General features: G+C 52.8%; 3 protein-coding genes across 16 annotated transcripts; 1 reads left to right on the plus strand and 2 right to left on the minus strand.

The window, feature by feature from the left end:
* Positions 1–403: 403 nt before the first annotated feature.
* On the plus strand, positions 404–9,619 carry Arsl (arylsulfatase L). 5 transcript variants are annotated; one of them, XM_060374816.1, is made up of 10 exons: positions 404–527; positions 1,218–1,392; positions 3,071–3,192; positions 3,662–3,784; positions 4,222–4,708; positions 6,902–7,038; positions 7,293–7,415; positions 7,729–7,891; positions 8,258–8,379; positions 8,843–9,619. In XM_060374816.1, exons 2-10 carry the CDS (start codon positions 1,244–1,246, stop codon positions 9,190–9,192), a joined length of 1,776 nt encoding a protein of 591 aa, XP_060230799.1. In that variant the 5' UTR covers positions 404–527; positions 1,218–1,243; the 3' UTR covers positions 9,193–9,619. The 5 variants fall into 5 exon arrangements, with proteins under 5 accessions (XP_060230799.1, XP_060230796.1, XP_060230800.1 ...); XM_060374813.1 differs by having other exon boundaries at positions 419–527; positions 1,215–1,392; XM_060374817.1 differs by lacking the exon at positions 404–527 and adding an exon at positions 557–580 and having other exon boundaries at positions 1,215–1,392.
* A 192-nt stretch (positions 9,620–9,811) lies between these two features.
* Positions 9,812–13,434, minus strand: Xg (Xg glycoprotein (Xg blood group)). 7 transcript variants are annotated; one of them, XM_060374830.1, is made up of 10 exons: positions 13,297–13,434; positions 12,817–12,908; positions 11,675–11,719; positions 11,565–11,591; positions 11,363–11,410; positions 11,137–11,226; positions 10,604–10,623; positions 10,416–10,469; positions 10,096–10,215; positions 9,812–9,939 (listed from the first exon to the last, which is right to left on the minus strand). In XM_060374830.1, the coding sequence occupies exons 1-10, from the start codon at positions 13,432–13,434 to the stop codon at positions 9,920–9,922; spliced, it is 654 nt and encodes a 217-aa protein (XP_060230813.1). In that variant the 3' UTR covers positions 9,812–9,919. The 7 variants fall into 7 exon arrangements, with proteins under 7 accessions (XP_060230813.1, XP_060230810.1, XP_060230812.1 ...); XM_060374827.1 differs by lacking the exon at positions 10,604–10,623 and having other exon boundaries at positions 10,416–10,579; XM_060374829.1 differs by lacking the exons at positions 10,604–10,623; positions 13,297–13,434 and adding an exon at positions 13,030–13,290 and having other exon boundaries at positions 10,416–10,579; positions 11,675–11,716.
* Cd99 (CD99 molecule (Xg blood group)) lies at positions 13,364–19,245 on the minus strand. Of its 4 annotated transcripts, none has more exons than XM_021629001.2 (8): positions 18,958–19,245; positions 16,069–16,101; positions 15,463–15,516; positions 15,332–15,364; positions 14,346–14,447; positions 14,117–14,164; positions 13,902–14,018; positions 13,364–13,742 (listed from the first exon to the last, which is right to left on the minus strand). In XM_021629001.2, exons 1-8 carry the CDS (start codon positions 19,154–19,156, stop codon positions 13,726–13,728), a joined length of 603 nt encoding a protein of 200 aa, XP_021484676.1. In that variant the 5' UTR covers positions 19,157–19,245; the 3' UTR covers positions 13,364–13,725. The 4 variants fall into 4 exon arrangements, with proteins under 4 accessions (XP_021484676.1, XP_021484677.1, XP_060230807.1 ...); XM_021629002.2 differs by having other exon boundaries at positions 14,346–14,396; positions 18,958–19,235; XM_060374824.1 differs by lacking the exon at positions 15,332–15,364 and having other exon boundaries at positions 14,346–14,396; positions 18,958–19,241.
* Between the last annotated feature and the right edge of the window lie 3,073 nt (positions 19,246–22,318).

Raw genomic sequence — 22,318 nt, forward strand, 5'->3', positions numbered from 1 at the left:
CAGAGTGGGAGATGGGGCAGGAAGTGATAGGGAAAGTGGAGGAACAGGAAGTACAGGGAAAAGAAAAAGAGAGGAAGACAAGGAGGAAGTTGAGGTAAGAGGAATAGAAACCATTTCCGTGTCTGATTTGGGGTTACATTGAGGCAATGAGGGCACTTCCGGGTCAGTCTGGAGCTTACTGAGACACTGAGGTTCTAGGTCAGGCCAAGCCTCTGTCATCAGACACACCTGGGGATTGGCTACGCCTCCTGTGATGGGATCCAAAGATCCAAAACAGAGCTACAACCCCCGGGACCAAACCCCCGCTATGGACGAGCAGGCCACGTCTCCAGTACAAGGTGTCCCCCCCACTACGAACAAGGGCAGGCCCCCTACATCGAAGCCACGCCCCCGAGAACAGGCACTCTCCTACAAGGCCACATCTCCCTGACCAGACCACGCCCCTTTAATTCAGGGCACAGCCCACTCTGGAAGGCCACGCCCCCAACTACTGGTAGCTGTCAGAGACCGCACCACCGGTTCCTGAGGTAAGGGGCGGGGAAAGTGCCGCAGTGCGCGCTGGGACCCACGTGACCTTTACGTAGGTACCCCTTCACCTGCAATCCCAGCCCGAGGTTTTAGCACCGCAGTCGCCACCAGAACGAGCCTGCCTAAAGCGGTGGTTTCCAGGGACCCGGGACAGGACACTGGGGAGGCGGGTGAGGGCCGGCCGGGTAGGGATGGGAGGACGGGCTGGATTTCCGGTGTGGAGGGGTCCGTGTCAGACGTTTTCTAGGGACACGGACTGGGGAGGACGGGGCAGCGGGTGAGGGACTTCTGGTCTTGAGTGCGTGGGTCACGGCGGTTTCCAGGCACTTCCGGGGACAGACTATGATGGGACAGCGGGTGACGGATGGGAGGGTCGTGGAATGGGTAGGAGCGGAACTTCCGGTGGGGACTGGGGATGGGGGCGGGCAGCGCCGTGGTTTCAGTGGAGCCCAGTTGCGGAGAATGTGACGGAATGCGGTGTTCCTGATGGACGGGGCCGGTTTACAGGAGGCGCCGTTCTTCCCGTGGAGTACCACGGGCGCTGCAGCAGTGTTAGGCCCCCTGGGAGGGGACTGATGGGATGGCTTGTAAAGGACTGGCGGGAGGTGGGACTTCCGTTAGGATGGGGGGGCTATAATTTGTGGGCGTGACCCTGCGGGAGATTGACGGGCCACTGCTCCCCTCAGAAGATCCGCCCTGAGGAACTGAAAGTGTCATGGCCTTCGCCATCATGATTCGCCTCCTGGTCGCGTGCCTTCCGGTCGCGTGTCTTCGCGCCCCTCCGCCCCGCCCCAATTTTCTACTGCTCATGGCTGATGACCTGGGCATTGGTGACATCGGATGCTATGGGAACCGCTCGCTGCGGTGAGCTCGCTGGCCCCCGCCCAAACTCGCCCCCTTCATTGAGTCCCGACAGAAGCCACTCCCCCTGGCTGAGACAAGCCAGCCCCAGAGATAGTTCCCGCCCCAACTAAGCCCTGCCCTCGTCAGGGCGTCACCCACGAAGGTGAGGGCCCAGCACAGCCCGTGGTGACAGCCTCTAACCGGCAACTACGCCCTCGCGCTAAATGCCCCGTCCCCACAGGATATTAACTTCGAGGCCAAGTCCCCAGTCCCGCCTAGGCTGCCCCCACTAAACCCGCCTCCACGGTTTGTCTCTTGGTGTACCTTGGGTTGAACCGCGCCAATGATGCGCCACCGCCGGAACTAAGCCCTGCCCACTTCCCCACCCCCGCACCCAAGCTCAACCCCGTCCCCGACAGCACTTTAACCATGGTGCCACTTGATAAACCAAGCCCCTCACTAAGTCCCGCCCCCATGAGAAGCCCAGAACCTCGCAGTAAGCTCTGCCCCGGCTCATCAAAACCAACCCCCAACCCCGGACTCCCCGCCCTGCCTTGACAAGCCCCCACCCCTCTCAGAGATCCAAACCAACTTTCGCTAAGCCCCGTCCCTAGTCAGATGTCCAAAATGGCTGCTGTCTTTATTTATCGTTTATTGCATTTTTGTTTTGTTTCGAGGTGTAAGTTCTGTGGTGTTCGACCACCATTTTTGGAGCGTGTGCTTTAGGAGGATAAGGGTGTTGATGATTAATTTTGTCCCCTAAGGCGACAGCCTGTTAAGAGATAGATGCAGGAGTATGTTAGGACTATTAAAAAAAAAGGTTTTTTTGTGAATAGACTTGCTCTATCCCAGAAACTTTAAACAGAACTGCACCTTGGTATGGGAGCTCATGCACTCTACTGAGGCAGGAGGATTGCCATGGGTTGGCAGTCCAGCCAGAGGTATCCAGCAAGACCCTGTCTTGATACCAAAGCAGTGGTAAAAGCTGTTGATGCTTGGAGGAAACAGCCTGTCAGCACTGTTTCTCATGTTGCAGATGGGGCTGGTAATCCCCCAAACAGGATGTAGCTCCAGAAAGGGTCCTGGCTGCTCTAAACCATAGTTTTTCCCACGGACCCTTAGCTTCTCCCCACAGGTGTCTTGTTTTCGGTCGCCATATGAAACCTACAAGAGAGATTAAGGAGGTCGAGCAAGGCAGTACTCTTCATTTCCATTAGGATCCTGTCGCCTGTGAATGTTTAATTTTGAGGGAAACCCGCACCCTGCTCTGGAGATAGATAATTTTGAGAAGCTGGGGCTGAATGCAGTCTGAGGGGGCAGCAGGTTGTTGCTCTTTGCCAGTGCTACACTGGTGAGGAGAGGGAAACTGAATAGTAGTGTTCCTTTTTTCATTACCCTTCCACGGGGCCATTTTTTGAAATGATGAATACAGTTTTACCCTTGAGGAAATAATTTTTGGGGTCCTTATTAAAGGAGTAGGTAATAAAATATTAGTGACTCAGAATTGTGCCAGGTCAAGCTCCGCCCCTTCATCAGCTCTGCCTATCTCTTAGCCCCTCCTTAAGCCCTGTCCCTCACTGTGTACCCACGCCAAGCCAAACCAGCACCTTCCTCATCCCCACTGCCCACTAAGCTCCGCCCTGCCCCAAGCTCTGTTCCTCCTAAAGCCCTGACCCCTCACAAAGCCCCTCCCCCGCAGGACCCCAAACATCGACCGCCTTGCCAGTGAGGGTGTGATGCTGACACAGCACCTGGCCGCCTCCTCCTTGTGCACGCCCAGCCGTGCTGCCTTCCTCACTGGCCGCTATCCCATTCGCTCAGGTGCGTCACTTCCTGTCCCTGACAGGGTCCCCGCTAGCTCCACCCCAGCATCACTTTTCCCTCTTGTATGAGCCCCAACCGCCCCCTCCTGGCATTGGAGATATCACTCCCCTTGAGCCTCCCACTGGGGTCATCCACACCCTGGGCCCTGTCCCTTTCTCGTGGATGATGTCACTTCCTCTCAGGCTAGCTTCATGGTGGACTCCCCAGGTTATGTCCTTTCCTGTCAATATCAGGAGTCCCTTCCCCTAAGGTATGGGTTGTGGTTTTCAGGTGATATCACTACCTGTCATCACCCCATATCCCTACCATCTAATATGACATCAACTCCTGTCACTATGCTCATCCTCTCCCATTGAAGATGAGGTCACTTCCTGTCTCAATCCTCAGGCATTCCCAATGAACTCTGACCATATCAGTTCCTGGGGCAGTCTCTTCCACCTGCTGACCCTGCTTTTTCTACCCCTAGGCATGACTTCTGCCCGTGGGCACCGGGTCCTGCAGTGGGCAGCAGGCGCAGGCGGCCTACCTCCTGAGGAGATCACATTCGCCAGGATTCTGCAGGAGCAAGGCTATGTCACGGGGCTGCTCGGTGCGTCTCGATGTCATGGCGGGTGGGGTGGACCCCACCCTCATACCAAAAGTATGCATGCTGGGGGGTAATTACATCATCAAGGCCCTGCCCCACCCCTTTGATCCTTGTGATCCTTCATCTGGTTGGGCCAAATGATGTCACTGATGTTCCCCTAACCCCGCCCACATGGAAGTCCGTGAGGCCCCTCCAACCCTCTTCCCCATACCCTACCTACAGGGAAGTGTCTCCTTATCCCCAAAGTTTCTCCTTATCCTGAATGTGTGCACGTTGGGGGTGGACCTGATGTCATTGAGGCTCCGCCCTCCTCCAATCCTCAAACTGGTCTACAAGGAATTGTGTCCTCATCTCGAAAGTGTGCAAAGTAGGAGTGATGCTGATGTCACAGAGGTGGCATGACATCACTGAAGCTCCGCCCACCTGACCCCCGCCCACAGGAAAGTGGCACCTGGGCCTAAGCTGCTCTTCAGCCACCGACTTCTGCCACCACCCGCACAGGCACGGCTTCAGCCACTTCATGGGGCTGCCACTGGGCATGATGGGAGACTGTGCACCGCCAGGAGGGGTGTGGCCTCCGCCTCCCCAACTAGAGTCCTGGCCTTCTGAGAAACGCGCAGTGCTGGAGCAGCGCCTGTCCTGGTGGGCACGGCTTTTCGGGGCAGGGGCGGCGGGCATCTTGATAACGGCGGTCATGATGGGCAGCATCATAGGACACCCCTTCCGGCTGCGTGTGGCGGCGGCCATCTTGGCATGTGTCCTGGCAGCGGTGGCCATCTTGGCGTCGGTGATAGCACATCATGCAGGCGAGCTGGTAGCAAGGGCGGACTGCTTCCTGATGCGTGGAGCTGAGGTTACCCAGCAGCCCCTGAGGCTCGACCGTGTCACGGATATGCTGCTGCACGAGGCCGAGGTCTTCCTGTCCCTGTGAGGAGCAGGTGGTGGGGCCGAGGGGTCATGGTCAGGGAATGTGTGGGCCTAGAGGAAAGGGATCTGGAGAGGTGGAGCTAAGGCAAGGGGAGCAGCCAAGGAGGACAAAGGGTGGGGTCAGGAAGTGGACAGGCTATAGGGGAGGGCTTGGGAGAAGAGGGGATAACAAAAGGGGCTGTTGATTAATTGGTCGGGCTAGCGATTGATGATTGATTAATCGATCGATTGATACATTGATAATTGATGATCAATTGGTGATGATGGATCACTTGATTATTGACTGATGATTGGTCGATGACAATGTGCTCATCGACTCACTGACTGAATGATGAATGATTGATAGAATGATCAGTGCGTCTCAGCGATAAATCAATTGATGACAGATTAATTGATTGCCAGATCAGTCGATCGATTGGAGATCAACAGGAGGGTCAAAAGTGGATCGATTATTGATTGCTTGATTGACACGATGGTACACAGGGATCCATTGATTGGCTGATTGATGATTAGTCAACAGATCCACTGACGATCGATCGATCGATCGAGTGATGAATGGTGGTTGATTGAGTGACGATCGACGGATCCGGTATTGGTAGGTGCCAGATCGGTAGGTGACTCATTGGACAATTGCTCAGTTGATCTATTGATCGATTAAGCGACATGATTACTGGATGGGTGATTGAGTGACTGACAAATGATGGATGGTGATGGATTGATTGATTGTGGATGAACTGACCAATTGATTGAGAGATTGATGAATCAGTGATTAATCAACTGATGATTGATGAACATGATTGATGGATGGGTGATCAATTAACCAATTGATCGATTCATTATTGATTGATGACTGACAAATTGACTCATGGATCTATTGATGATTGAGTGATGATTGATGATCGATCACCAAGATTGATAGAGGGGTAATTGATGAGCGATTGATGTTCGATGGATTAGTTTTCGATAACTGATGGGTTAATAGATTCTTGATTGATCGATTAATGATTGAGTGATGATTGATGAATTGGTAGTCGATCAAGTCATGATTAACAAGATCGATAGACGGGTTATCTATTGGTCGATGGATTGTTGATCGATTCAGCAATTGATTATTGACTGACGATGGATCAACAATCAACAACTTTCGGGTGAATCCATGGCTAATGGGTCAGTTGATTGCTATATTAATTTATTGAATGATGATTGATTGATCATCAGTTGATTGATCAAGTGAAGGTCGATGAATTGGTGATTGATTGATTGGCAGAATCGATTGGCGGGTTTGATTGATCAATGGATATTCGATGGATAGGTAGGTTAATGGACAGTGGCTCAGTTGATGTATTGATGATTGATTGATAGACATGATCGATAGACTGGCGAACGATCAAGTGAACGACGAATGATGGACAATGACTGATTGATAATCGTGGAATTGACTGATGCTCGATAGCCAGGTGAGAGATGAATTGGTGAGAGGTGATTGACTGATGATCGATGATCGATCGACTGATTTCTGATTGGCCCTCGATGGATCAGTGATAAATAGATGGTATGTTACTATATTAATAATAGGTAAGTGGATAGGAGGATGATCGATTGAGTGATGAATCAGTGTTCAATTGACTGATAACTAAACGACATAATTTATAGATGGGTGAATGATCAATTGATCGATGGGTTGGCGATTGATAGGTTACAGGTGAATGGATGGCTAATGGGTCAGTTAATTGATGAACGACTGATTGATTATTGACTGATGGTTGATTGATTTATAGTTGGTTATTGAGGATCAATTGATCAGTTAGCAACAGCTGATTGGTTGATCGATTCATGATTAATCGATCAACTGATGATTGATTGACATGATCGATGGATGGGTAATAGACTGATCAATTGACTGATGATTGATTGACTGATACTTGATGGATTGGCAATTGACAGCTGAGGGGTGAATCGATTGATAATGGGTCAGTTGATCTATTGATTGATTGATGACTTGGTGATTGACCGACTGATGAATGACATGATCTATTGACTGATGCTTGATGGATTGGCAATTGACACTGACCAGTGAATCAACTGACCGACCGATGCTCATCTTCCTGACGGGTCAATGCCTGCAGTAAGCTTGGGCGGACACTCCCAGACTTCTGCCCCTTGATGATGTCACAGCCCCTCTTCCTCCCCCAGGCACTCGGACCAGCCCTTCCTGCTCCTCATGTCCTTCCTGCACACACACATCCCACTGGTGACTAAGCCAGATTTCCAGGGGCGGAGCCAGCACGGGGTTTACGGGGACAATGTTGAAGAGCTAGACTGGATGGTCGGTGAGTGATGGCAGGATGCGGGGTGGGCATAATCGCAGTGGTGTGTGAGGCTAACTGATGTCATAGGATGGGCAGGACTGGAGTTCCTTTCACTCAGATCACTTCCTGTCCCTACCACTTCCTTCCCTCAGGATGTTACCTTCTGTCCTTTCTGCTGCCACTTCCTGTCCCTTGCTTGGGCTGACATCTCGGGATAGGTGGTGTAGAAGTGACATCACGCGGTCCATCCTCACCCGTTACCCCCTCCCCTGCAGGCCGCCTCCTGTCTGCTCTGGACCACTTGGGGTTGACAGAGAACACGCTCGTGTACTTCACATCTGACAATGGTGCCTGGCTGGAGGCGGGATCACTAGGGGGCAGCAATGGGGTCTTCCGGGGTGAGCAGCAGGGGCCCCCAGAGGTCCTCATTCCTACCCTCCCACCTCAGCTTCCTGCTTCTGGCCCAACTTCTGGTGCCGCCCAGCTCCCCATTTCTGGGTGACCCACATCTCCCCACTTTCCCAGTACCCCTACATCCCATGCCCCTACTTCCTGCTTCTGGCCTGACTTCCTGTCTCACTTGTTCCCAACTTCCAATTGCTTCCTTCCACGACTGCTCCCCTCAGTGTGACCCCCAGACATGACCATGCCCCCACTTAATGGCTTCTGTCCTGACTTCCTGTCTCGCCCCTCCCCCACTTCTGGTCACAGGTGGCAAGGGCATGGGTGGCTGGGAGGGCGGCTTCCGTGTGCCTGGAGTGTTCCGCTTCCCCGGTGTGCTGCCCGAAGGTCGGGTTGTGGACGAGCCCACAAGCCTGATGGATGTGTTTCCCACCGTGGTTGGCCTGGCGGGCGGTGCCCTGCCAGAGGACAGGTGAGTGGGCATAGTGGCATACAGGAAGTGGTGACAGGGGTCTATGACAGGAGACAGATGAGCAGAAAGTTAGGGCTTCATACAGGAAGTGAGGCCCCTTTGGGGAAGGTGGGGGTGAGACTAGGGCATCTATGATGGCATCAGGTAGGAAGTGATTCTGAGCAAGGACAACTGATGTCATACAGGAAGTAATCATGGGGAATAATGCAGGACTGTAGTAGGGGCCATCATTATATCATACAGGAAATGAGGGAGATGGAGGGACAGTTCAGGTGGGCAGGCCCTCAGGGCTGCCATCTTGGGAACATGGTGAGAGGGAGGGTTCAAACCCCTGAACCACACCCATCCCATCCCCTAACTGCACAGAGAGATCGACGGGCGGGACCTGCTGCCCCTGCTGAGGGGGGAGACCCCGCACTCAGGCCACCACATCCTACTGCACTTCTGCGAGATCTTCCTTCACGCTGCCCGATTTGTGCAGCGTGATGGTGAGGCCACATCCCCGGGGTAGTAGGGAGGGGACACTTCTGGGTCTGGGTAGTGTTTGTCTGGGCTTGGAAAGTACTTCCAGGAATGGGTTACTTCAAGTTCTTGATTGGATACTTCCTTGTGTGGGTTACTTCCAGGTCTGGGTAGGGAACTTCTTTGTATGTGTTACTTCCTAGTCTGGATAGTGTGCTACCTTGTATGTGTTACTTCCGGGTTTGGATAGTGCACTTCCTTGAAAGGGTTACTTCTAGATACAGAGAGGGCACTCTCTTGTTTGGGTGACTTCCGGATCTGGATAGGGCACTTTTATGGAATAGTTCTGGGTCTGAGTACATGCTTCCTTTTATGTTACTTCCGAGTCTGGGTAGGACAATTCCTTGTAGGTGTTACTTCCAGGATTGGAAAGACTACTTCCGGATGTACTTCAGTTCCGGTCTGACCCTGGTCTCTGCCCCCCCACAGCTGGCAAGACTTGGAAGCTTCATTTCATGACACCAAACCCTGACCCCTCGGCCCCAGGCCAGGCATGCCCCTCGCGGGGAGTGTGCCCCTGTGTGGGAGACATCAAGGAGCATGACCCACCCCTGCTGTTCGAGCTAGGTGCTGACCCCGGGGAGATGCAGCCGCTGTTGCCAGGAGCAGAGCCGGCCCTCTTTGAGGCTCTGCACGCCGTGCAGTGGGAGCACAAGCGTGTGATAGAGGGGTTGGGGCCCAGCGGGACGGTCCGCCAGCAGCTGGGCACTTTGTACAACGTGTGGCGGCCTTGGCTGCAGCCGTGCTGTGGGGCGTGGTGCGCGTGCGATCTGGAATGAGTGCTGGAATACTGGGTGGGCACATCCAGAGAGTGGGCTGCGATTTCAGGACCTGGGGTCTGTCACTTCCTGGTGATGGGGACTTTTCTGGGGAAAGGATAGGCCACTTCCAGTTAGAGATGCAACTTGTGGGTTTGGGAAAGGCCACTTCCAAGTTACCAGTTGGAATTCCGGGTGATGGGGACGTTTCCCAGGTTGGGAGAGGCCACTGCTGGCCAGGTTAGGGGTGGGGACTTCCCATTATGGTATGCCCCGCTACCTGTCTCCAGGGAAACAAGAAGTGCAGAATTTTTCATTGAAATTAAAAGAACAGAAAAATTCCGACGGTTATATTTTTTTGCAAAAAACGATATTTTTTATGAAAATTTTAAACATTTTTATTTTTGGTGGAAATTTTTTAAAAATAAATTTTGAATTTTGAAAGAAAGGGGTTTCTTTTATTTCGAGGAAGAAAAAAAAAACAATAAAAAAACGGTTTTGAGATAACAAACTCTGAACTTGGGAGTTGTGATGAAAACACTATGACCTATGAGTAATGGGATTGGTGGGGCAGGGTGGGTTTCCCACAACTTGGCCACACCCCCAAAATTTTTCCTGAAAAGAAACCTGCAGAGCATCATGGGAGGAGCCGGGACAAACATTTATTTCCAGGTGAACAGGAAGTGGGTGACAGTGATGACCTCACGAGACAGGAAGTGGATGACAGCAGGTGGACACTCCAGGGATGTCACAATCCGGCCTCCGTGTCTGGGGGTGTTGAGGAATACCATGAGGGGGAAACAGAAAGCAGAAGTACTGCCCCTCCTCAAGCAAATACCAATGATGGGAGACCCAGAAGACCTGCCCCCTCCCAGATGTGTAGGATGGGCAGGGGGCAGGTTGGCAGGCCTGGGTGGGGCTTACCTCTCCCACGTGAGCGCAGGCACCCACCCCGGCCAGACCGGAAGTAGCTGACACCAGCACCAAGCAGGGCAAGCACAACCACGGAAACGACGGGTGACACGATGGCAGCCACGGGGTTCCCTGCAGGGTCCACGAGGAGGAAGATGGAGGCTGTGCCTCAGTTTACCTCTCCATACACCTCCCTCAGGGTATAAGATGGCCAGAATGCCTCTGTTTATCCCTGGGACATCTCCCCCAGAGATAAGATGGCCAATGTGCCTCTTTTTTTGCCACGTCCATGTGGGCGTGATGTCTTGGGGGTCAAGGGGTCACACACTCACCCTGGGTATCACCCTGGGCAGCTCCTCCTATTTCTCCACCATGGCCTCCACTTCCTGTCAGGAGATGCAGAGGGCAGGGGTCAGCAGGAAGGCCACGCACAAACCACCTGGGTACACATGGGGCTGGGTGCCATTGCATGGGAACCACAACATCCCACCATCCACTAGGGAGAGCAAAGGTTACTTACTGTCATGGCCCAGGGCTTTGCTGATTTGCATATAAGTAGACGTGAATTTAAATGTAATTTGAATTTATCTAGGATTTGAATATCTCACAATTTTTAAATATTCAAAGATTTCATTTAAAAATATTTATCACTTTTATACTTTGAACAAATTGAAACTATTTAAATATAATTTGCATTCACCTAAATTCTGAACATAAAATTTCAAAACTATTTAAACACCTTAATATTTAAACATCGTTTTTCAGAGCATTAGAAAAAAAACTTGAAATTTGCATATATGTAAATCAAGTTTAAATATAGTTTGCGGTGGTTCTGGAAAAGAATTAGATTAAAATTTGCATATCTCTGAATTTGACCAGTGTAGATTTGAATACATTGGCCATGCGATTTGCCTAAACGTGCCAGATTAGCATAAATTTAAATAAATTAGACCAACCAGAAAGTTCTCACCACCTTCATCCCAGGTGTCAGAAATCAAACAGGACATATTTATATAAATTTACATTAATGGGAATCAGGGAAGAAGTCCTCACCTCCGAAGGTGCCATCTGCATCCCCGGGGTGTGGGCGTGGCTGTGGGCGTGGCTGTGGACGTGGACGTGGCCGAGGTTGCGGGTAGATATCTGTGAGGCGGAACCAGAAGTGGCTCAGATCCCAGCAAGTGGCCCAGGGAGCTGAGTGGCAACCCCACTTCCGTTTCCCAGACAGCCCCGCCCACCAAACTCTTGTTCCCACCAGTTCCGGTTCGGTTAGACTCACTTCCTCCATCTCCCAGTGGCCGGTCCTGCGGAAGCTTTGGGTAGAGGCCTGCATGGGGTGGAGAGGGACATCACCGGAAATCAGAACCGGAAGTGCGGAACCCGTAAACACTTGGAACAATGGCACGGGGGGGGGGGGGTGGAGGGAGAGAGGGAGGACAGGATGGCACCCAAGATGGGTTCTTCACAAGGACGTCACTCACCGCCACCTGAAGTTGCTGACGTAGGATCTGCATGGAGGATAGGGAGAAAAATAAGTTCCATGATGGCCCACGTCCCCCCAACCCCACCCACTGAGGCGGCGGAGACCTACCTGGGTCCTCCAGGGCGTCGGCGAGGTCGAAGTCTCCGTCTCCTGCTGGGAAGAGGTGGAGGGACGGGTCCCTTGAAACTGGGGTTGTGGGTCTCGCCTGATGTTACCGGCCACCCCATCGTGGTAAACCGAGGCAGAATGTGACTCCTGTAACTGTGTCCACCATCCATGCCCACACGCCTCGAAGAACCGGAAGCCTCAGGGAGGCAGCTACTTCCGGGTTTTCTTCCCTTTTCGAGGCTACTTCGGGTTCCATCCGCGGCCGCCATTAGCTCGCGGACGTCCGTCTAAAGCCGTAAACTTAAGTCCCCCCAAAAGCCGGAAATTGCGCCCGACGCCATTTTTTAAAACTTTTGTTTTGGGAGTGGGTCATGGAAGGAGAGCGGGGCCGCGGTCAAGTGACGCCGGCCCCTTCCCAGCGCCCCCTTCGGCCACGTCCCTCCCCGCCCCGCCGTCCACCTTGTCCCTTTACTCCGCTTTGGGCCTCTGCTTCCCTCCTGTCCTCCTAGAGTGTGTCCACGCCCACCCACGCGCAAGCCCCGGCTATAGTCACACACTGTCTTCGATCCCACATCCCAGGAGTATTGGACAAACAGGGTCAGCTGGAAACCGAGGCGGCGGGCGGTGCTGAAAACCGCCGAGCCCAGCGCTGGGAGCCGCCGTAGCTGCCAGGGTAGTTTCTAAACGCCTAGGGAAAAGCCTCCGACAGGCTTTTAAAAATGTATCTTTTTAAAGAAAAATTTCAGAAATTAAAATTTTTCATTTCTTCTTCCTGTGAATTTCAAGTGGCTCATTTGATTATCAATCGCACGCTAATTAAAAAATTTTTTCAAACGTCAAATCTGTTTCTCCGGTGGTTTTGGAAAAATTAAGGTTTTCATTTTCGGGGCTTCCTCTGCATCCGAATTTTTTTAATTTTTTTCAATTTTCAAAAGTTTCATTGTATTTAATGAATATTTAAAAAAAATGTTTGGTTTTTTTTTTTTTTTTTTTGGTTTACATATTCGAAACTTTCCAAGGTCGAATCGGAAACATCACCTCCCACTCCCTTATTCCCGGAAGTCCCCCCAATGACGTCATCTGTGTCCCCCAACCCCTCCCACTTCCTGATTAGGAATCGGTGGGAGCCCGCTGACACTGACCTTGAACCCGCAAAGTCATCATCGTTGTCATCATCAGCGTCAGCAGGAAATGTCCAGGACGCCGCGGGGTCGCCATGGTCTTCCTTCAGGGGCTGTGGGAGTTTGGGGACCCCTGTAGACCACCTCGCCCACAGCTGCAGTTTCGGCCCGGGCCTCCCGTAGGAAGAACTGAGTACCCGTGGGCGGGGTGGGAGAGGCCTCAGTGGGACCAACCGGTCTGGCGGGTGACATCATAGGGATCACCCCACAGGGCGAGAATATTCTGGGATGGTGTTCATCGCCAGGGCGGGGCAGGGAGGCTGTTTGGGCATGGAGAAAGACCATCCCTACCAAGTGAGGAGAGGGGGAGTGGTCAGAGAAGGAAGGCAGCCATCAATGGTGGTGTGAGGCCTCAGATGACGTCATCACAACTTAAGTAACATCATTAGATGGGAGAGAACAGAGGGTGGGTGGGGATACCGGAAGCCCTGCCCCACCTACTTCTAGTCTGGGCCACCATGGCCCTTCCTGGTTGTTAGGTATTCGATTGACAAGTCGTGAGTTCGAGTTCCAGTTTATGGAAGTCACGTTTATTTCACTTCTGTGTTCCCAGTCCCACCCACACGCCCACCCACCCATATCCCATAAGGCACCAGGACTCCTCTTTTTCTCTCCTCAGAACAGAAGGCGGAGTCGGGCTTTGGCACTGTGTGGATGTCACTGCAATGGCTGGGAGGCATGGGTCGGGAGCCTCCTGTGACGTCACCAATGCCCCTCACACCCCCTCCTGACCACGCAGGAGGGAAAGCTGGGTTGCGGCTTCATGACATCCTCCAAGATGGTCGCTGTGACGTCATTGGAAAAAGTTCCCGGTGACGTCATAGGGCTGGGTGGAGCCGGAGCCCCTGGGGTTCTCTAGGGGTTCCTTCCCTAGACCACAGCGGAGTCTGCAGGAGGTGGGAGTAGAGGAGGAAGTGAGGAGGATGGGCCACGATGGGGAACAGGAAGCCCCTCCACAGTGCTGATGGGACAGGAAGGACCCAGGAAACCCTGACCCCCAGCACTGACAGAGAAAGCCACTCTCCCAGCTCGACCCGCCCCCTCACCACGCTCCCGGAAGCATAGCTTCCGCCGCTGATAGGCCACGAAGCTCGATACAGCGCCTGCTACTGCCGCCAAGACGGCCGCCACGACCCCAGGGATCACGGCCTCCTGGGCAGGGCCTGTGATGAGGGTAAGGGGTTGGTGTAAAGTCAGCAGGTCACCGGACACTGCTCCTCCCACCCTCCATGTTTCCAGGTTGCTGGATTGCGGCTATTACCTCCTCCTGCTTCCGGGTCCTCGCGTCTGGCCCCGCCCCCTCCTGCTCCTGGAAGGCAAAGGCAGGGGCGACGTCATGGGAAAGACGGGGCAGTGGGCGGGGCCTGGGTGAGGATGCTGGGTAATCTCCCTCCCACAGGAAGCCCTGGGGAGGTGAGGGAGTGGGGGGAAGATGACACACAGTGGGTGGGGTCACATTGTGATGACAACACGGACAGGGAATGGCCAACCTCGACCTCCTTTCCCCACCACGTCTTCCAGGTCCGTGTCAGAAATTCCACCTTGAGAGGGGTAGAGCGCCGAGGATGATGACGTCAAACGCTGCCGCGCCCCTGTGACATCATCAACCCATCGACCCCCTAATCGTGCGCACTATGCAAAGCCACGCTTCCTGTGAAGGGCAGTACAGTGCAAGCCACGCCTCCATGTTATGTCACCAATCCTTGCTAGGAGGTGGAAGCAGGTGTGACTCAGGGCTGACCTGGGTCACAGCAGAGCTCATTAGTATAAACAGCTCGGACACTCAGCTACTTGGTCATATTTGAATAAATTTGCATAGATTATTCTGAGACTCAGCCTGTACACGAGGCCAAATTAACATGCAGCCAGATAAATCTGCATAAATTCTATTGAATCCCCACCAGTTACTGTGTAATTTAAATAAATGCAAATCTACATATGCCCCGTCCCCACTCATGTATATTAACATACGTGATGACATCTGAAATCCGAGAATAAACTCAGCAGTTTAATTTGAACTGCTTTTGCATAAAACCTGTGCTTATTTACATAAACAATTACGTTACTACTTCCACTGGGAAGGCCATCTGGGTGTAAATTAGCATAAACCACCTTTATTAGCATTATGACCCAGTGTTATGATAGCAAGATTCTGCCTGTCGGGACATAAGCTAATTCTACACTAATTAGGTCGATCAATGTGAAAATCATGGAATATTAGCATAAACTGGTAATGCTAATTTTGTAACTAATTTACATAATGGTTTGCCTGATAATTAGCATAGATGGTGAGACTAATTAGCATATCACTGAGCCAGCCTGCATCGAAGCACCAGCACACAGTAGCATAAATTACCATACATTAGCATAACCCCCCAGACACACCGTGCACCCTTCCCCCACCCCAAACTCAATCCAGGAAGTGAACATTTCCAGGTTCCAACCAGTTCCGGAATGAGGGTGGGTGGGGTCTCACCATCTCCCATTGCATCCTTCAGGTCTAGGTCACCTGGGGAAGTGGATAAGAAGGGGATGGGGGGGTGAGAGAGTCAAACCGGAAGTGGGTGTCCTGAAACCGGAAGTGTCTGCCTGGGTTTTCCCTCTTACCTGCTGGTTTCTTGGGTGCCGCTTTGGTTGTCCCTGGGGTCGGTTTCTTCGGCCCTGGGAACCAAGATGGCAGATTTCGGAAATTTAGAAAGAAAAGAAAAAGGAATCAACCGGAAAAGAAAGATTTTCTGTAAAATTTTAAAATAAATGAATAAAATAAATAACTAAAAAACATTTTAAAAATTTTTTCATTCTGAATTTTTTTTATTTTTCCTTTTTTTGTTTTTGATTTTTTAATAACTCTGAAAATTTTCCTCGTGATCCCCAAACCGGAAGTGACTTCGTTAAAGATTTTTCTTTCCGTTTTTTCTTCACTTTGAAAAACCCAGAACGAAAAGTTTCTGCATTAAATTTGAAAAAAAATCCGTAAAATTGGAAATTTGGGATTTCAAAAGTAAATCAATAACAAAATAAAATAATAATAAAATAAATAAAACAATTCATAAAAGAAAAAATAAAATAAATTACTAATAAAACAACAATAGACAATTTATAAATAACAATAAATAAGTACCAATAAATGGTAAGTAACAAATACTGAATAATTAATTAATTAATAAGGAAATAAATGAACCCCCCCATTGTGGGCATCCCCTGCCTCCTCACCGTCTAGTGCATCTGACAGGTCGAAGTCGCCACCTGGAGAAAGGAAAAGGGGAAAACAAGATGGCGGTGCTCCATCAGGGATGACTGAGCCCGCAGCACTCACATTGACAAGTCTAGAATACCCGGTGCTCAGACACATGGACTGAGCCCCCAGCACCCACACAAGGGAACTAAGCCCCCAGCACCTATGGAGGCAAATATGGACCCTCTGCACCTAAGGAGGAGGACTAAGTCCCCAACACCCAGGGAGGGGAATGCCAAGTCCCTAGCACCCATATGGTGGAACTAATCCCTCAGCACCTACAGTGGGATGGACTGAGCCCCCAGCACCCACATATATGGAGACTTAGTCCCCAGATTCTGTAGAGGAGGACTGAGCCCTAAGCACTGACAGAGAGACTGAGTCCCCAGAACTATCAAAGATGAGTATGGAACCCCAGCACCATGGCAAGGAGTACTGAGTCCCCAGCACCCACGAATACTAATACAGGACACCCAGTGCTCAGCAAGGAGAAGTACCCAGCCTGGCATACAGAGCCTCCAGCACCCAGGGAGGGGAATACTGAGCCACCAGCACCAACCCTGAGGACTGAGTACCCAGCACCCACAAAGACAAATACAGACACCCAGCACCCAAGGCAGGAGTGACTCAGTCCCAGCACCTACACTGGAGAACTAAGCTTCCAGCACCCAGTGAGGACTGAGCCCCTATAACACACACCAAGGAGCACTGAGCTCCCAGAACCCACATATAGGGAGACTGAGTTCCCAGAATCAGGAGAGGAAGACTGAGTTTTCTGTACCCACAAATACAAGTCCAGAATACCCAGTACTCAGAGATGTGGACTGAGCCCCCCAGCACTGATAAGAGTCCCAGCTGAGTCCCAGCACCCAGAGATGGAAATACAAACCCTCAACCCCCACAGTGGAGAGTACTTCACCCCATCACCCATGTTAACTAATACAGATCACCCAGTGCTCAGACAGGACTGAGCTGCCAGCACCCATACATAGGGAGACTGAGTCCCCAGCACCTGGAGGGGAGGAATAAGCCCCCAGCACCAACAGGGAGGAGTACTTAGCCTCCAGAACCCTAGGAGGAACACTGAGTCCCAAGCACCCACAAAGAGAAATACAGATCCCAGCACCCATGGCATAAGGATGTAGTCCCAGCACCCAGACAGGGTAACTGAGCCTTTAGCACCCACACTGGGGAATTCTGAGACCTCAGCACCCAAGGAGGGGAATAAGGAACACCCAGCACTCTCTCATAGGGAGCATGAGTCCACAGAACCTAGACAGGAGGACTGAGACCCACGTTAATAAAGAATACCCAGTAGGGAGGACTGAATCTCCAGCACCCACAAAGACAAGTCTAGAATACCCAGTACTCAGAGACAGATAGGGAGACTGAGTCCAAGCACCCAGAGGTGGAATACAGGTCCCCCAGCACCCACACTGGAGAGTATTTCGCCTCAGCACCCACATTAATTAATACAGAACTCAGATAGGAGGACTGAGCTGCCAGCACCCACACATAGGAAGACTGAGTCCCCAGCATCTGGAGAGGATGAATAAGCCCCCAGCACCAACAGCGAAGAGGACTGAGCTCCCAGCACCCACAAAGAGAATTAGCACCCAGGGATGCTAATATAGAATACCAAGTGCTCAGAAAGGACTGAGCTCCCAGCACCCAGAGTAGGACTGAGATCCCAGAAACCTCTCCGCCCCCACCCTGTTACCCCAAATCCCCACAGCAGGGCGCGGCCCACACAGACCCGCCCGAGTGACTCACGATCAGCTCCCCAGGATCACGTGGGTGGGGGTGAGAGGACAGGCGGGGTGGAGGTCTCCCTCAGCTCTTCCCCGAGGTCTGAGTGAAATCAGTTTCCAGGGCCCCCAACCACCCCCAGCTCGTGGTCGGAGGACAGGACGTGGGGGGAGGGGAGGCTTGAAACAGCCCAGTAGGGCAAAAGGTCCCCCTCATACTCCTCCCCTCCCCCAACCCCATCCTGGGCCAAGCCCCTGCCGCAGCTCCTCTCCAAGGAACCGGCCGGCAGGGAGTAAGTTTTTAGGATGCCCCCGTGGCATGAGCGGGAAAGGTGGGGGACAAGGGGGGACCCTGAAAGTGCCGCTGTCTCTGGCTGCCAATCTCTCCTACTCGTCCTGGATATTCTGGGGGGCGGGGAAAGGAGAGGCCGGAGAGAGGAGATCCCAAAATATCCGTTTCCAGGACGCCCAGGCCGACTGTTTACTAGCGGAAGGACAGGGTGGGGCAAGGGGAGGTGGGGCTCGAAATTGCTAAAGCAGCGGCGGCGGTGCCGTGATTTCCTTTTTTTTTTTTTTTTTTTCGCAAAAAAGAAAAATCAGTTTCCAGGATGGCCGGGCGGGGGCTGTGCGGGTTAGGGAGCCTTGAAACTGCCCCCAGCGACCCCAGACTAGTCCCTGAGGATCTCACGGTCCCCCGCACACTCCACACCACACCCCGAGGACTGGGAAGAAGAATGCCCAGGAGCTCTTCGTCAGCTGTGAGGAATTCCCCCTCCGCTACTCCCTCTCGCCGAACCCCGCCCAAGCAGGAGGCCACGCCCCTCGCTTTGGGGAATCCCCCAGGCCCCGCCCCTCCCTCATCCACGCCCGAGACAGAAAAACAAATTAAAAAATCAAATGAAAGAATCTCTCTCACCCGATACCGGACCACGATCCCGACACCCCTGACCCCGTGACCCCCCGCCCCCGCGACTCCCCGGCCTCACACACGTGTCTCCCGGCCTCACCCTACCCATGCCCGAGATGGAAAAACAAATTAAAAGAAAATAATAATGACAATAATAATCTCACCCGGCTCCCTGCTCCCACCCCATGTGACCCCCGTGATCCCGGCCTCACCCTGGCCCCCCGCGGGGTCTCCCAGCAGCAACCACAGGAGCAGCGGGAGCAGTGGGGCTGCGCACGCCATGGCCGAGTCCGTAGATGGAAGGAGGGAAGGGTGCGGTCGGGAGGAAAGTAGGGGGGACTGAGACCACGCCCACTGAAGGAGGGGGAGCTGAGGCCACGCCCAGCTCCGAGAACCCGCCAAAAATATCATTAACAATAAAAGTAAATATAGCAGGATGGAAGGGGACAGGTCCTGCAGTAACGGAGGGACATAAAGGCCAAGCCCACGCAGGGAACACGCCCACTGCGAGGGAGTGGCTACGGGAACCCGAGGACACGCCCACTCCACGGGAAACCAATCAAAAATATCATTGAGAATGAAAATAAATATAGCGGGAGAGGAAGGGACGCGACCTGGAGTAACTGAGGTGACTCGGAAATCACGCCCAACCGGGAGAGGACACACCCACATGAGGAGGGAGGGTTTAGGGAGGAGCAGAGACCACGCCCACCCCGGGGAACCCTCCAAAATTATCATCTTTAATAAAGATAGTAAATATTGGGGGATAGAAGGGCCCGGGGCCTGGAGTAAGGCGGCACATACTGGGCACGCCCACCCTGGAGGCCGTGCCCCAGGGAGAGGGGCTGGTGGGGAGCAAAGGCCACGTCCACAAAGCAGGATGGCCGAAAATCTCAGCGTTAATAATGAACGTAAATATAGCGGGAGAGAGAGAGGAGGCGGGGCAAGGGAGGAGCGGAACATGGAGACCACGCCCACGAACAGAAACCACACCCACAAAGGGAGAGGACACGCCCACTGCAGAGAACTGGCAAAAATATCATCCTTAATAATGAGAGTAAATATATCGAGAGAAGAGGGGTCGAGGCCAGGATCACTCGCATGAACCAGACCTAAAAATAAAGAAAGAAAAAACTTCTCTGTTGCTAATATAGAAAATACCGGAAGAAAGTGGGTGGGACTAGTGGGGGGCGTGACAAACGGATGGGCAAGGCGCTCGGGGTCTGAGAGATGCCCTGCCTCCTCCCGAGAGGACACGCCCACCCGCGGTGAAGCGGTGAGATGGTAACACTGACCCAGACTTTTAGAAGGCCGCCCAGGGGAGGAGCCACCTGCCGAAGCCACGCCCACGCTATAAAGTCAAGCAGTAACCGGAGACCGTAAGGCCAGGCCCACCGATTAGGAGCCACGCCCACCGGAGGGCAAAAACCCTGAGATACGGTGTGGTGCTCAGGACCTGGAGGGCGGGGATTCCAGCACCAACCCCGCGACAATGGACTCTGTGCAGATGTGGGGAAGAGAGCGGCACCGCCCCCTCTGATGTCATAGGCCCTCAGCTCCGCCCCTGGAACGTTACACGCTTCAGCACCGCCCACGCCAGGAGCTGACCTGCACCGGAAGCCCTGTCCTCGGCAACCTGAAAGACACCGGAAGCCCCACCCTCCTAGAGCCGTGACTGACACCGGAAGACCCGCAAACAGTGCCCTGACTGACACGGGAAACCACGCCCCCGCGACCTAGCCGCAGTCGGCGCTCGTCCGCTTAGTGTCGCCAACGCATCGGGCCGGATCCGGCTCAGGCTCCGGGGGCGTGCGGTGGGTGGGAGGGGCCCGCGCGGGAGGGGGCGGGGTCCCGGAGGGGAGGGGGCCGGGTGGGCTCCCGTAATGCCCCGCGCGGCCCTCGGCGGCCATGCAGTCGCTCGTCTCGCCCGTGACGAAGGCCGTGCTGGTGGCGCTCTTCATCTTCGCCATCCTCCTCATCCTCTACGTCATCCTGTGGTACATCTGCCGCGACGTGGACTGCGACCACGGCCTGTGACGTCATGCCTCCAAGGACACGCCCACCCAGGGATGCCCGACCCCACTGTGAGGGATGCGGACTGCAGAGAGGACTCTGGCGGTGGAGGACGCCCGGGTCACCTTGCGGTGAGGACAGACGCGGTGTGGGGGTGGGGGAGGTGCGGACGCAGCTGACTTCCGGTTTATCAGTCGCTGGAGTGGGGCACTTCTGTTAACGGGAGTTCACGATACCCGGGTACTTCCGTTTCAAGAGGGGAGTCAAGAGAACCGGACATTTCCGGTTTACAGGGGTCAAAAAAGTCGGGTACTTCCGGTTTATGGGTGTCAAGGGAACCGGGCAATTCCGTGTTTCCCGGGTCCCGACAACCGGTGGAATTATGGGAAGAGGCTGAGTGGCGGCTGAGACCGTGAATAGTGAGTGGGGCCGAGCTAAGGGGTTGGTGGTGTAAGGCACTTTAAAAATTATTTAATTCGTTATTAATTCATTAGTAAAATTATTAATGTATTATTTAGTTATCATTTATTAAGTTTATTTTAGTAAATTAATGGTTTAATAGATTATTAATTTACTTTTATATTTAATTTATATTTAATTTATTATTTATTAATAGCTAATTTTAGTTGATTAATAAATCAAGTTAGTAACCTAACATTAAAGTTTCATTTATAAATTTATTTTAGTTAATATTTTAAATTTATGATTAATTTGGTATTTATTTACTGAATTCATTATTATCTGTTAATAAAAATTATTAATTTAAAGTTTTCTTTTTATTATTTTTAGAGACAGGGTTTTTCTGTGTATCCTTGCCTGTACTTGACTTAGTAGACCAGGCTGGCCTCGAACTCAGAGATCTGCTTGCCTCTGTCTTCCAGAGTGGTAGGGTTACAGGCGTGGGCCACCGTGTCCCGCACATTTTAATCATTTTAATTTGAATATTTGTCTTTCCCTTTTCTGCTTCCGGTCCAGGCTCTGGGGCTTCCCGTCTGGTGGGCGGGGGGCGGAGCCCAAGGCTGGTGTCCCCGCCCCCCACGCTGCCTGAAGTTGTTGAGTGATGAGATTGTGGTCGGCCTGAGGATGGAGTGTTCGCCATCGCCTCACAAGCCATGAGCCCCTCCCCTGGGGGTGGGCGGGGCTCTCCGGGGGTAAAGTCACCGCAGCCCCACCCCCACCACCATGCCTCACCTAGGGACGTCGCAACCCATGACGCTGACGCCAATGATGACTTCACAGTCGCGCCCGGTAACGCCCCATCCCTTGCCCTGAGAACCGGAAGTGTGCCGGGCGGAAGCCAGCCCTGCCCCCCGTGGCCTGTCCGTGAGTCCGTCAGTCTGTCCAGTGTCTCTGTCTCAGCCGCCGCCATTTTGTAACGTGTCTGTTCTGTGCCAATGTCCCTGTGACGTCACCGCCTGTGATGTCAGAACCTGTGGGGTGGGGGGCTTGGCCCCGCCCACTTTCCTTCAGCCCTTCTCCCCATTCCACACAGAAATAAAAATATTTTTGACATCCGCTTCCAGATTATGCCTGTGGGGTCTGGGTCATGGCTGAGGGGCC

Source organism: Meriones unguiculatus, chromosome X (assembly GCF_030254825.1).
Source record: "Meriones unguiculatus strain TT.TT164.6M chromosome X, Bangor_MerUng_6.1, whole genome shotgun sequence".
Lineage (NCBI taxonomy): Eukaryota > Metazoa > Chordata > Mammalia > Rodentia > Muridae > Meriones > Meriones unguiculatus.

What these genes read in the sequence shown, in the direction of transcription:
- Arsl (XM_060374816.1), top strand. Translation starts at nt 1,244, where the DNA reads ATGGCCTTCGCCATCATGATTCGCCTCCTGGTCGCGTGCCTTCCGGTC. An exon ending in CTATGTCACGGGGCTGCTCG is followed by an intron (nt 3,785 to 4,221) that starts GTGCGTCTCGAT and finishes CCCCGCCCACAG; the next exon opens with GAAAGTGGCACCTGGGCCTA. An exon ending in CCGATTTGTGCAGCGTGATG is followed by an intron (nt 8,380 to 8,842) that starts GTGAGGCCACAT and finishes GCCCCCCCACAG; the next exon opens with CTGGCAAGACTTGGAAGCTT.
- Xg (XM_060374827.1), bottom strand. Translation starts at nt 13,434, where the DNA reads ATGGGTGGGTGGGCGTGTGGGTGGGACTGGGAACACAGAAGTGAAATA. An exon ending in TGCCCAGGGTGATACCCAGG is followed by an intron (nt 10,216 to 10,415) that starts GTGAGTGTGTGA and finishes TGGACCCTGCAG; the next exon opens with GGAACCCCGTGGCTGCCATC. An exon ending in CCTGCGCTCACGTGGGAGAG is followed by an intron (nt 9,940 to 10,095) that starts GTAAGCCCCACC and finishes CAACACCCCCAG; the next exon opens with ACACGGAGGCCGGATTGTGA.
- Cd99 (XM_021629001.2), bottom strand. Translation starts at nt 19,156, where the DNA reads ATGATATTTTTGGCGGGTTCTCGGAGCTGGGCGTGGCCTCAGCTCCCC. An exon ending in CCTGTCAGATGCACTAGACG is followed by an intron (nt 15,517 to 16,068) that starts GTGAGGAGGCAG and finishes CTTGGTTCCCAG; the next exon opens with GGCCGAAGAAACCGACCCCA. An exon ending in GAAGGATGCAATGGGAGATG is followed by an intron (nt 14,448 to 15,331) that starts GTGAGACCCCAC and finishes ATGATGTCACAG; the next exon opens with GGGCGCGGCAGCGTTTGACG.